The sequence below is a fragment of the Staurois parvus genome, unplaced genomic scaffold (genome assembly GCF_062004578.1).
Source record: "Staurois parvus isolate SC_StPar_1 unplaced genomic scaffold, SC_StPar_1.0 ptg000159l, whole genome shotgun sequence".
Lineage (NCBI taxonomy): Eukaryota > Metazoa > Chordata > Amphibia > Anura > Ranidae > Staurois > Staurois parvus.
The window spans coordinates 6176175-6190294 of NW_028317955.1; the positions used below are offsets into that span (position 1 = coordinate 6176175).

The 14120-nt window shown below is 39.1% G+C and overlaps 1 protein-coding gene across 2 annotated transcripts in view; it reads right to left on the reverse strand.

The window, feature by feature from the left end:
* Nucleotides 1–14120, reverse strand: part of HIPK3 (homeodomain interacting protein kinase 3) — a 191352-nt gene that overhangs the window by 43283 nt on the left and 133949 nt on the right. For both annotated transcript variants that reach the window (XM_089675876.1, XM_089675875.1), the window contains exons 4-5: nucleotides 5049–5168; nucleotides 2278–2364 (exon numbers count right to left, since the gene is read on the reverse strand). In XM_089675876.1, coding sequence (XP_089532002.1) covers nucleotides 2278–2364; nucleotides 5049–5168 — 207 coding nt within the window. The remainder of the gene's footprint in view (nucleotides 1–2277; nucleotides 2365–5048; nucleotides 5169–14120) is intronic.

The window sequence follows — 14120 nt, forward strand, 5'->3', positions numbered from 1 at the left end:
ACAATACACAAAGCACAAAAAAGCACAAAGAACTCTGATCAACAATCAGGGAACAAGTACACAAAGTGAATGTGTTAGGGTGTAAGGCATTATATGTCCAGTAAAAGGGAACACACAGTGCTATGAGGAACACAACAAAAAAGAGGGAGAGGACAGGAAAACTCAAATAACACCCACAAGATGTCAAGTTAACTACTCGTTATTTCTTACAAAAATAGGATATCCAGGATGTGGTAACTGTCTTTTTTTTTTTTTTATAAACAAAAGACTGATTGTATAACAGAGGATTCAACAAGGAAAACATGCGGAATTATAATTGTTATGTATACGCATACTTCTATAGTTTTAATGAGAGAGCTGTGTATATGTTCTAATAAAATCAATTTGCTATTTTGTCTCTGGGATGGCTAATACACAAATTATCTGTTCTATTAAACTGGACACTCAGAGAGTCCTTTGCTAACTGTGCCCACCCTGGTTTAACCACTTGCCCTCCTTAGGATTCCCCCCCCCCCCCCAGGCCATTTTTTGTGTTATGGCGCTGAGTTACTTTATTTGACAATTGCGCGGTCATTGAACGCTTCATCCAAATGAAATTTACATCCCATGAATTGAGCTTTCTTTTGGTGGTATTTGATCGCCTGTGCGGTTTTTATTTTTTTGCGCTATGAGATAACAAAAAAAAAGACCGACAATTTTGGGGAAAATAGCAATATATTTAACTTTTTGCTATTAAACATGCCCAGTAAAAAAATTGAAAAAAATAATCCAATTTAATCGAAAATTTAGGGCAAAATTTATTCTGCGACATGTCTTTGCTGAAAAAAAAAATCCCGAGACATGAAAATTAATTGGTTTACATGGAAGTTATAGTGTTTACAAATGGCAGTATATAAACTGGGATTTTTTTGTAATTTTCTATTTTTACTAGTAATGGCGGCAATCAGCAACTTATAGCGGGGGACAGCGGAGGACATTCTGACACTGGGCGGAACTGACTTGGTGTCACTGACATCCCCAGTGAGACCAATACAGTGATCAGTGCTAAAAAAAAAAAGCACTGACACTGTACTAATGGCACCGGGCAGGAAGGGGTTAACATGAGGGGCAATCAAAGGGTTAACTGTGTGGAGGGAGTGTTTTACTGGGGGGGCAGGATGTGTGTGTTTCACTGTAATCACACTGCTCTGGATGCTGTGCTGTGCACAGCCATCCAGAGCAGTGTGCCCGAGCTGACAGGGAGGAGGACTGTTAGTAAACAAAACAGTCCTCGTCCCCATCAGAGATCATCAGAAATCACCAGGCGCCAGCGAGTAATTACCGGCCAGGACCCAGCGATTGACAGCCACGGCTGGTGACGCAGGTTAGGCGTGCCTGCCACCTACCTGGAAATGCAAAATTACACATATATATATATATATATATATATATATATATATATGTGTGTGTGTGTGTGTGTGTGTGTGTGTGTGTGTGTGTGTATGTGTAATTTTGCATTTCCAGGTAGGTGGCACGCACGCCTAACCTGCGTCACCAGCCGCGGCTGTCATGTATGTATATATACATATATATATATACACACACATGGGTTTGTGCAACCCCTGCTGCCCTGTAGCAGTATTTCTGCTATAGGGTGGTGGGGATGTGATTAAAGCCTAAGTCCACCTAAAACAAACAAAGAAAAAAAAACATTCAGCACAAGGGACATTACTTACATGAGGTGTGTCCCTTGTGCTGCTGTGTCCTCCTTTTGCTGAAATCTTCCTCCTCCAATGCCCATCTCCCGACCCCTAATCTTCCAGTGTGGCATGGGTTTTTAGAATTAAGGGGCTGTGACAGGCTGTCATCAAGAGTGCCTGACTGCTTTTCCATTCTTAGAAACCATCACTACAGCTTCTATGAATAAAACACCATCTATGAAAGGATGACCTGCGCATGAACAATAGGTCTGCCTCCTCCATTCATAAATCTTGTTTGATTCTCCTACGAAAGGAAGTAGAGCTACAAACCATCAGATGCTGGGATCCTAGGTCTATAATAGACGCTACTGGCTACGTTTATACAGACAAGTACTGTAATGTTATTGCCATGGTTATATTTTGATTTTTGACAATGGTGCACGTTTAGGAGATATTCATTTTACTTACGGGTAAGCTTTATTGTAAGCTTACCTGCAGGTAAAAATTAAAAAAAAAGAGTTTACTACCACTTTAAACACAAACTGAGCTGTTAAAAGCACAATTATGGACCATGTAGTATTAAATTCCAGCTACTTACATGCACTATATCTTCCAAACTGCTGAAAATATACTTCCTGGCTTCCTTAGACTTCATCCCTGTCTCTGTTTCATGCTCTTCCAAGGTCTATTGAGGAGGAAATAAAAAAAAAATTCACTGGACAGAACCAAAATACAAAACTTTATAGGGAGGCAAGACACAACCAGGCACGCTGCCACACGCTACAATCATCCTTTTAACAAATGAATGGAAAAAAGGTCTAAACGTAACATCTATCATGATAATAATGGGTATTGCCATGTGCACGTGGATTTACACTAGTGCCAATTTAGACAGAAGACAATAAACTTCCAGTATATTTCAGGGAAGAAGCACCAAAAGGAGGACAGGGAGGAGAAAAAAAAATTCATAAAGACAGAAAGCATGGTGAGAAATGCAACCAGTACCCCAGCCCTGAAAGACAATCCTACTCACCAGCAAGCCACCATGCTGCACCAGACCAGATTCTACTGCCGTTATTTACCAAAAAACTGCCTATGCATATAAGGGGTGACTTTTAAAAACAAACTGCATCTTTGTCTAAAGTTGAAAAACGCTCTTGTTACAGGTGTAGGACATTTACATATTTCATGATGGCTGACTAGAAAACTCCCAGGACTTTGTTAGAACATTGCTAGGAGAGGCCCAGCTCTCAGGTCTCATGCACAATGGGCATTTTTGAAGCTACTGCTAGGGGCGGCAGGTGTTTTTTTTTTTCCTGCCTCCACACTCTCCTGCATGTTATCCTATGTGACCATGCACACACAAGCTTTTAGCAGCATTTCCTAGCAGAAAAAAAACCCTCACTGCCAGGGAGTCCTGAAGCAAGGCCATTTTGGCTGAAAAAACGATTGACGCACTTAGACGCATTAAGCGCTTGTCCAGAATAAATTATATATTCTGGGCAATGAACTTGATGCCCAAATGCTTGACGCGTGTAAACGCCGTACACACTTTTACAAGCGTCAGGCTTTTTTTTTTTTTTGCCAAAACGCTGCTGGCTTTAAAGGGAGTTAAAAATAAACATCAGTGTGCATTAGGCCTTACTGCCCATCTCTATCATCACGAGTGAAGTCTCAAACGATGAGCTCAGGGCTGCTGTATCAGAGGAGAGAAAGTGCACGTGAGGCGGTTTGAATCAGAAAATTGCTCACTGATGGTGGAGGTGAACAGTAATGACTAGGCCACTCTTACAAACGTCCAAGCAACGTCCTGTGAGTTTTCCAATCAAACTTTATGAGGTATATAAACAGAATCCACCTATAACAAGTGCATTATTCAACTCTGGTCAGATATATACAGTTTGTTTTCATCTACAGACAGGCATAGGCAGTTCAGAGTAAAAGTGAACTATGCATTTAAAAAAAAAAAAAAAAAAAAAAAAAAAAAAAAAAAAAAGAGACCCTGTCACCAACTTAGGGCAGCACAGTGGCTAAATGGTTAGCACTTCTGCCTGGCAGTACTAGGGTTATTGGTTTGAAAACCCAGCCATGGCACCACCTGCCTGGAGTTTGCATGTTCTCCCTGTGCCTCCATGGGTTTCCTCTGAGTACTCCGGTTTCCTCCCACACTCCAAAGACATGCTGGTAGGTTAATTGGCTCCTGTCTAAATTGGCCCTAGTATGTGTATGTATGAATGTGAGTTAGGGACCTTAGATTGTACGCCCCTTGAGGGTTAGGGACTGATGTGAATGTACAATATATATGTGTAAAGCGCTGCATAAAATTGACAGCGCTATATAAGTACCTGAAATAAATAAATAAAAATTTTAAAAAAAAAATCAGAAAAAGCACAGAAAAATCAAGTTTAAATGTTTAATTGCAGTGCTTTTCTTTTTTGTAAATTATTTTTTAGTCATTTAGAATGTGCCTTTGAACTTGTTTAAATTTTACTACTCCAAAACAGAAACTTAAATTGGATTATGATAAACTTTCGAGTATCGTTAATAATAATACCTCTAAATTTGAGGTTACATGGGAATCACGGATTAGGTATATTTCTATTATCTAATGAACGTATTATGGCTGTCCCTCTTCTCTTTTTTCTTTCCTTCCTCCTTTCTTTCTTCTTTTTTGTTTTTTGTTGTATTCTTTACGCTCTCCTCTGATTTTTCTGTTCAATTTTTTCGGTCTCCTTATTTTGTCAGATGACTAACTGAAACTGCCCAGGTTTACAGACCGATGGAATATGTTCTACCCTACTGGGGTTGTGTTCTCTTGTTACAACATCATTGGTTGATGCATTCTTATGTGCCTATATACTCTATGAATCTGTTTGTTTGCCACGACTCACCATGTAGGTGGGCTATGTTTCTTATATTTCTGTATACTCTTTCTACAGTTTTTCAATAAAAATATTGAAATATAAATTTTACTACTCCAGAAAATTAAATTTCCTAGCTCAGGTGCTTTCCTCCTTGTAGGCCATAGCACCCCCTCTTCTAGGTCTGTTTAATTACTTTTTGTGCTGGTCCAGCTCTTCTGCCCCTCCCTGTATAACTTTATGTTGTTATGAGGAACGTGAATACTATGAAGTTTCACTTGAGTGACATCCAAAATGGCAGTACCCCACAGCAGTCTCAAAGCATTTGGATGTCTACACAAAGGAGGATTATACATGGAATTAACATGCAAAAATACATTAAAACACATGTAATCTTATGAGATTTTTGATGAATATATGGTCTGATGACAGTCTCTTTAAGCAACTGTATGCAATCAATGACAGTATTAAAAGATCCCTTTCATCAGACTACATACATGCTACTTACTTTTAATCTCCAGCCGGGGTATTGAGCATCTGGATCACGACAGAAGAATCTGGATGTTTTCGTACCCACATTTAGTAGGTGTTCTCCTGGTACCCCTTGAGTTTGGGAAATGTATCGGATCTAGGCAAGAAAATAAAGATCACATATTTACTGTTATAGGATTGTTACCAGTTTATTGCTTTAGGGTTTATTGCTGGAAATTACTGCAAATAACTTATTACTAGATGTCACCATGACTATTTAGGTATCAGCGTACTTCATATCAATCTTTCCTCCTGTTGACAATTAGGGTTTAGTGCTGGAAATTACTGCAATTTGGACCAAAAGGAAACATTTAGGTCTGCTTTGAATGTTCACGGAGGACGCGTAAGAATATTACAATGAGCGTAAACATATCTGTCTCCTGTAACAAGGAGATCCAGTAACACTACAGGTCCAGGTCACACGACCTTATGCTCAGCAACCATGAACTCAGGCGCTGACATCAGCCATTTTCAATAAAGTAAATAAAGGCTTTGTTGACTCTGGCACCCACAATGCACAGCAGTTGAAGGCCACTTGACTTAATGTTGGGTTCAGAACACAACTTGGAAGTGCAGCAGTTTTTGATACTGGACAGCTAAAGCTGGGTACACACATCGTCTGAATATCAGCCGGTTCAGCACCATTTGAACCATGTGTACAGCATCTAAGGAGTTCCCCTGTCAGAACACAAAGGCACAGCTGGAGAGATCGCTGTACTAACATTGCATAGTTAGTACAGCGATCTTTCAGGTTTTTTGCCATTCAGCCCACTGGGCGGCAGCTGCAAGATCAGGAACATATTACATGTTCCACCCCAAGAATGGGTGGAACATGTAACATGTTCCCAAAGGTGAACTTATCCTTTAAACTATTCTAACTGTGCAAGTTTACTAATATAAAAAGTATATCTTCCCCTATATTTAACTCTGCCCAAGAATGACTATTCACCTTGACTCAGAGGTTACCCCAAGTACTGCTGCACTATCAACTGCTTGACCCTACACACTGGGGTTTATTTACTAAAGATGGAAAGTGCAAAATCAGGTCCACTTCTGTAAAAACCAATCAGCTTCCAGGTTTTATTGCCAACGCTTAACTGAACAAGCTGAGGTTAGAAGCCAATTGGCTACCATGCACAGCTGCACCAGATTCTGAGGGAACCAGCTTTAGTAAATCTCCCCCACTGTCTACTCACTGTCTACTACTACTAAACACTTCAGACTTCTGCCTCTCAATGAATGAAAAGGTAAAATCTGTGCATTTACAATAATTTAAGACTGAATATTTAGAATTGTAAGCATAAATCCAAGCCTGACTAGCTCTCTAACAAAATATAAGTTGCTGCTTTAAAATTATCAGGTGCAGAAAATAATGAAACCAATTAACTCATTTATTTTGAAAGACGAAATAGGAAAGAGTGAACCTAAAGTAAATGGTTTGGTGGTTTTTCGAAGCACGTCTCACTCAACAATAATCATATGATGAAGTGCTTTGTTGTGTGAAACGCGTCAACATCTTCTGTATCTTGTGCTGCATGTATGCTGACATTGTTGGAATAAAATGTTTGTTATTAGATAGCATCCCGCTGTGGTGTGCGGTCATCCTTCTGTTTCTTCTATCCTACAAATGTGTCTGGGCTGAAGCAGTTTTGTAAAGAGCAATGGTCAAAAAATCCTCCTAACATTATGCAGGTCTGATTCAGAGCTACTGAAAGCACTCACTTAAAGTCATTGCTGCCAATGGAAGTTTGACCAGCTATTAAATTCAAGGGTTCAAATAGATACAGAGCTATGAAAATCAGAAAAGAATGATCAAAAGACCTGCGCAACAAGGTAACAGAACTATAAAAAGATGGAAAAGGATATAAAAAGATATTCAAAGCCTTGAATATGCCAGACAGTACTGTTCATGCACTTACTAAGAAGTGGAAAATTCAGGGATCTCTTGATGCCAAGCCAAGTACAGGTAAACCAAGAGAAATCACAGCCATGGCTGCCAGAAAAATTGTTCGGGATACAAAGAAAATCCCACAGGTAACCTCAAGAGAAATACAGGCTGTTCCGGAAATAGGTGGTGTAGTTGTTGTGCAGGAACACAATACGATACTTGAACCAAAATGAGGTGCATGGTCACGTTGCCAGAAAGAAGTGTTTACTGCGACCATGCCACAAAAAAGCCAGGTGAGGCGTGTCAAGGTGTTGGGCATATTGTAACCGGGCTTTCTGTGCTTTCTGTATCAAGGTCAAACTTTTCATCACAGCCATTTGGGCGATTTCGTCTGTTATCATTATGATTTAAAAAGGAGCCAAACAACTATGTGATAACAAATGGCTTAATATGATCACTATCCCTAAATACAAATTAAAACGAAAGACTGTGTTTTGGCATTATATATATATATATATATACATACATACACACACATACATATATATATATATATATATATATATATATATATATATACACACACATACATACACACACAGCTGCAAATATCAGTAAAAGGAAGTGAGAGGTTTGTCTGTAATCACAATCCGGAAATGTATTACAAGCACACGACTTCTGCTTTTCAAAACAAGGCGCAGTTATTGTATGCTGTGCTTCTTATGGGCTGTGGGGACTATGTTGCAGAAGTGACCTCACCATAACATCATTAAAATAACAGGTTCTTCTGTTCTTATGAAGTCTAGTTCCTGTTCATTAATGCCTTTGCAAAGTTTAGAAATGAATGTGGTTAGATCGTCAAATAGTTTTGCATGATCTGTGTTTGCAAACGCGTGACAAAACCATCATGGTCATGATTATAAAAAATGTTACAAAACAAATAATCCATTGTTATTTTAGAGGATCTGCAACCATTTGTTTGAAACGATTCCATTACTTTACAGCATTCCATGGATCTGGCAGAAATCCACCAAAGGGATCTAAATTTCTGTTCCTATTTGTGACCACTCCTCTTCAGCTCCTGTGATGTTTTTTTTTTCCTGTTCCAGATAAGTAATGCAGTCTGATGAAATGATCAGAAGATAGGGCGGGCACAGACACAACGAGTTCCAGCATGTGATACCCTGGACTGCAAAGCAACTGCTCTACCATTCCAAGGGGAAGAGTAACCATGTCCATGCTTTTAAATAGGACTTCTTTAAGGGAAATCAGCTGTTATGACAGCTGAAGATCCAGTTCATGGCTGAAGTATGCTATTGTCTGGAGTTGTGAAAGTGGTGCTAGTCTTGAGGCAGGGAATACTTCTGCAGCACCACCCAAGACTGATGTGCCTGCCTGGGAATTTGATTTTTGGGAGTCTTCAACCACTTGAGCTCTGAAAGATTTTATCCTCTTCATGACCAGGCCATTTTTTGCTATTCAGCACTCTGCTTCTTTAACCACCTCATTACCGGGCCAATTCTGACACTTCTCTCATGCAGCAGGTAAAATAAGTATTGAACACGTCACCATTTTTCTATGTAAATATATTTCTAAACATGAAATGTTCACCACATGTCGATAACAACCCATGCAATCCATACATACAAATAAACCAAGACAAAAAAGTTCAGAAATTAGGTTGTGTGTAATAAAATGGAATGACACAGAGAAAAAGTATTGAACACATGAAGAAAGGGAGGTACAAAAAGGCAAAAAAGCCAAGACGCCAGCTGAAATCTATCAGTAATTAGAAAGCAATCCTGCCCCTTGTCAGTGCAATTTATATCAGCTGCTTCAGTCTCAACAGATGGCCAATAAAAAGGTGTCTCATTACCAAGGTGTCACATAAGAAACATCTCACGATGGGTAAATGCCAAGAGCTCTATCAAGACCTTCGCAACCTTATTGTTGAAAAACATACTGATGGCATACAGAAGGATTTCTAAACTTCTCAATGTTCCAGTGAGAACTGATGGGGCCATAATCCGGAAGTGGAAAGAAGATCATTTCATCATAAACTAGCCACGACCAGGTGCTCCTCGCATGATTTCTGACAGAGGAGTTAAAAGAATCAGAAGAGTTGTCCAAGAGCCAAGGGCCACTTGTGGAGAGCTTCAGAAAGACCTAGAATTAGAAGGTACAATTGTTTCAAAGAAAACAATATGTAATGAACTCAATCGCCATGGCCACTATGCACGTTCATCATGCAAGACTCCACTGGAGAAGAAAAAGCATGTTGAAGCTCTTTTAAAGTTTGCTGTACAACATTTAGACAAGCCTGTGAATTACTGGGAGAATATAGTCTGCTCAGATGAGACCAAAATTGAACTCTTTGGATGCCATAGTACACACCATGTTTGGAGGTGAAATGGAACTGCACATCACCCCAAAACACCATACCAACAGTGAAGTCTGGAGGTGAGAAAATCATGGTGTGGGGCTGTTTTTCAGCATATGGTACAGGTAAACTTCAAATCATTGAAGCAAGAATGAATGGAAAAATGTACCAGGACATTCTTGATAAAAATCTGCTGCCATCTACCAGGATGATGAAGATTAACCATTTGACGCCCGGCCTATGGCCGAATGGTGTCCGGAAAAATGTACTAGCTTTCCGGGAGGCCACCATATAGCGTCCTCCCGCACATGCGCAGTTTGCGCGCTTGCAGAGCCGCGCAGCGTCGCGATCTGTCACCGGCCGTGTACCTCGGACACGGCCGATGACAGATCTGAGTACCTGAGTACTGATCACTTCCCCAAAGTAGTACAATGTTACTATGGTAACATTGTACTACTTTGGACATAGTGAAATGTGAAAAAAAAAATCTTAAAAAAAGAAAAAAAATGTACTAAAAAATTTAAAATAATAAAAAAATATATATATATATATTTTTTTTTTCACACTGTCACCAGTCAGTGTCCCTGATCACCGCCATGCCAGTTATATGATGACGCTGTACTGCACTGGTGACAATATGTAAAAAAAAAAAAAATAGTGAAAATAATTTTTTTTATTTTTTCATTTTCCGAAAAATTAGGACAAAAAAAATACAACTTCAAAAAACTCACTATGCCTCTTCTGAAGTACGTCGGACTGTCTACTTTGCAAAAAGGGGTCATTTGGGGGATATCTGTACTATTCTGACATTCTTGGACCTCAAGAAATTAGATTGGCTGTCAGTACTTCAGGATTGATCAATATTCAGATCTATACCATAGTTTATGAACTCTATAACCTTCCTACAAACTAAATAATACATCCTAATTTGGGTTATTTTCACCAAAGACATGTAGTAGAATACATCTCGGCCTAAATTTATGAAGAACAATTATTTATTTGCAAACTTTTATAACAGAAACAAAGAAAAACGTGTTTTTTTTTCAAAATTTTTGGTCTTTATTTTGTTAATTTAGCAAAAAAATAAAAACCTTGGCGGTGATTAAATACCACCAAAAGAAAGCTCTAGTTGTGTGGAGAAAATGATAAAATTTTAGTTTGGGTACAATGTTGTATGACCGCACAATTGTCATTCAAAGTGTGAGAGCGCTGAAACCTGAAAAATGGCCTGGGCAAGAAGGTGTAAAATTGCCCGGTATGGATTTGGTTAAACGAGGGTGGACATTACCGCAAGAGAATGTTCCCAAACACAAAGCCAAGGAAACACTCAATTGGTTTTAAAGAAAGAAAATAAAGCTGCTGGCCCAGCCACTCACCTGACTTGAATCCAATAGAAAATCAATGGAAAGAACTAAAGATCAGAGTTCATAGAAGAGGCCCACTGAAACTTCAAGATTTGAACACTGTTAGTGTGGAATAATGGGCCAGAATCACACTAGAGCAATGCATGCGACTAGTTTCTCCATACAGGAGGAGTCTTGAAGCTGTCATTACCAAAGAATTTTGTATGAAGTGTTAAATACATTTTAGTTAGCATGTACAATAATTTTTCCCTGTGTCTTTCTATTGTTTTACACATAACTTAATTTCTGAACTTATTTGTTTTGGTTTCTTTCTATGTTTGGATTGCACTGGTTGTTACCGACATGTGGTCGGTTTCATGTCAATGCCACCTTTAGAAATATATTTACTGACAAAAATGGTGATATGTTCAATACTTATTTTACCCGCATTATATGTAAAAAATCAATGTTTTTATTGCTAGAAAATTACTTAGAACCCCCAAACAGTATATATTTTTTGTAGCAGAGTCCCTAGAGAATACAATAGCGGTCACTGCTATTTTTTATGTCACAGCGATTTTTCAAGCGCAATTTTTTGGAAAAAAATACACTTAAAAAAACAAAAACAAAACATATAACTGATGTTTTTTGTAAAATATGAAAGATTAAGTTATGCCAAGTAAATAGATAGCCAACATGTCATGTTTTAAAATTGCGCACGCTCGTGGAATGCTGCTAAACTACAGTACTTAAATATTTCCATGGGTAACGCTTTAAACATTTCTACAGGTTACCATTTTAAAGTTACAGAGGAGATCTAGTGTTAGAATTATTGCTCTTGCTCTGACATTCACAATGAAACCTCACATGTGTGGTTGGAACACAGTTTACATATGTGGGAGTGGCTAACATATGAGTTCACCACTGTGTGTGATTACATTTGTTTTATTTTTACACTGTCCCTTTAAAAAAAAATTTTTTTTGATCACTTTCATTCCTATCACAAGGAATGTAAACATCTTGTTCTAGAAATAAGCAGTGACAGGTCCTCTTTATGGAGAGATCTAGGGTCAATGAGGCCCACATCTCTCCTCTACAATGTAAAGCACTGATCTAATGCTTTAAGATAAAAAAAATGTGATTGTTTTCTTTTGGCCAAAACAGGTGACGTAATGACGTTGCTCCAGTCCTTCAAGGGCACAGAGATGAGTGGGGGCCATCTTTCCTTCACTCATCTCTATGCCCAGCCACTGCGATGCATAGATGGGTTCTCGGGATCACTGATCATCCAGGTAAACTCCAGAACCACCAGAAGGCGACGGGAGGAAGGGGGGGGGGGGTGCTCCCTTCCTGCTGCTTCTAAAAGTGATCTAGTGGCAATTCTGCTGCTGAGACCACTTTTAGTAGATAGGGTATTGCAAGCTGAAAAAAAACAAATAGCAGGGTTATGGCACTTTGCTGCAGTCATACCCCCGGTATCCACTTCTGAACCGAGGACGTATATATACTTTTGGCGACTGGGGAGTGATTAACATGTAATTGCGCGGTCATACAAAGCTGTACCCAAATTCAATTTATATCATACATTTTTCTTTAAATGGAACTTCCTTTGGTGGTATTTGATCACCACTGGGTTTTTTATTATAGAAATGAAAAAAAAAAAATTATATTTTTTACTTTCTTCCATATAACAACATATCCAATAAAATTTTTTTACAAAATAAGTCTTCATAAATTTAGGCCAAAATGTATTCTGCTACATGTCTTCGATAAAATAAATCCCAATACGTGTATAGTAATTGGTTTGTGTGAAAGTTATAGTATCTACAAATGATGGTATATATACTGGATTTTTTTATACTATTAATGGCTTCGATCAGCGACTTACAGTGGGAGTGTGGCAGGCAATCTGGCACCAATGGACACTTTGTGGGAACTGACTGACATCACCAGTGAACTAATACAGTGATCAGTGCTAAGAATATACAATGCTACTGTACTAAAGACACTGGCTGGGAAAGGGGTTTCCCATCTAAGGGTTAACTGTATGGCTAACAAGTATTAGTGTGTGGAACATGTACTGCTTTTCACTACAGATTGCAGTATTTCTTTTCCCTGCTTTGCAGGGGAAAAAAACACGGCGATCAGTCCCTCTGCTTAGAGCCCTGTGTTTCTCAACACAGGGCTCTGGGCTGCGATACGGCACAGCCAATCAGCAGGTCCCAGCCAGCGCCCCCGACCCGGTAATCACATCCGATATACATGTATGTGATTGTGCCTGTCTGCAATATATGTACTGCGGCTTGTCTGGAAGTGGCTAATAGCGGACTTCAATTGTCTATGGACACACACAGCCCAGCTTGGGAGCAGGCTTGCATGTTTGCCTCCATAGCAAGTGGTCTTCTCTGGTGGCAGACACAGAAAACGAGGATCCAAGATCAGCAGCATGGGACCCAGAAGAGGAGGTTTGGGGCCTCTGTGCAATACCAATGCACAGAGCAGGTAAGTATAAAATCTTTTTTTATTTGGAAAAAGTAAGCCTTTAAAATTTACATTCTGCAAATAATACCTTACTTAGTGACATTATAAGGCTCCATCTGCTTGAATTCAGGAAGCACAACCGAAGAATACAGACATGGGCTTTCAAAAAGGAGCTCATAGCCCCAGACTGCATAAAGAACTTAAGTGACACTATCAATATCCTGGTTCTCCAAAAATAATCAATACACATCCACTACTGGATGGTCCTGTCATCTATTTTTCATGCAATCGTTTCTTATCGTGTTTTTCTGCCTCTTTGTATTGTTTTCCGTGAGCTCTCGAGCCTCTTCTTCCCCCACTTCTGTTTATTTGGAATGAGAAGTGTCCATTAGTTGTGGTCCATGTGCACTGCTCTATGCATACTACAATTCCCATAGTCCCTGGTCCATCTTGGGAGCCAGCAAGAGAGAATGGCTGCGTGTTTACATACAGTGGGATTGTGCAGAATGAACATAGCCACCCTCTAAGAGAAAGCCAGATCAGCAGCAGTTAAACGCAATTTGGAGGTTTGTAGGAGGATGCGAGCATTAGGGGTTTTTTTTTTTTTTTAGTTAAGAACACACACTTTTTCTTTTAAACCACTTTAACAAATTAATTTAAAAGTCATAAGACAGTCAATCCAGTTAAGGAATCAAGGGGCTCGCACATCCTATGACAACAGAGAATTTTTTTTTTTTTTTAATGAAGTGCGCACTGCTAGATCCTGGAATTTCTCCAGTTTTGCCTACAACAGGGTTAGAAAAATCCTGAAATATCCGCACACATAAGCCAGTCAATGACAGCCTGACAGATTATTGTTAAAAAAATTGGGATACAATAATACATAAAAGTTCCAGCGTGTAATACCCTTGTGTGCAAAGCAACTGCGCACCATTCCAAGGGGAAGAGTAACCATGT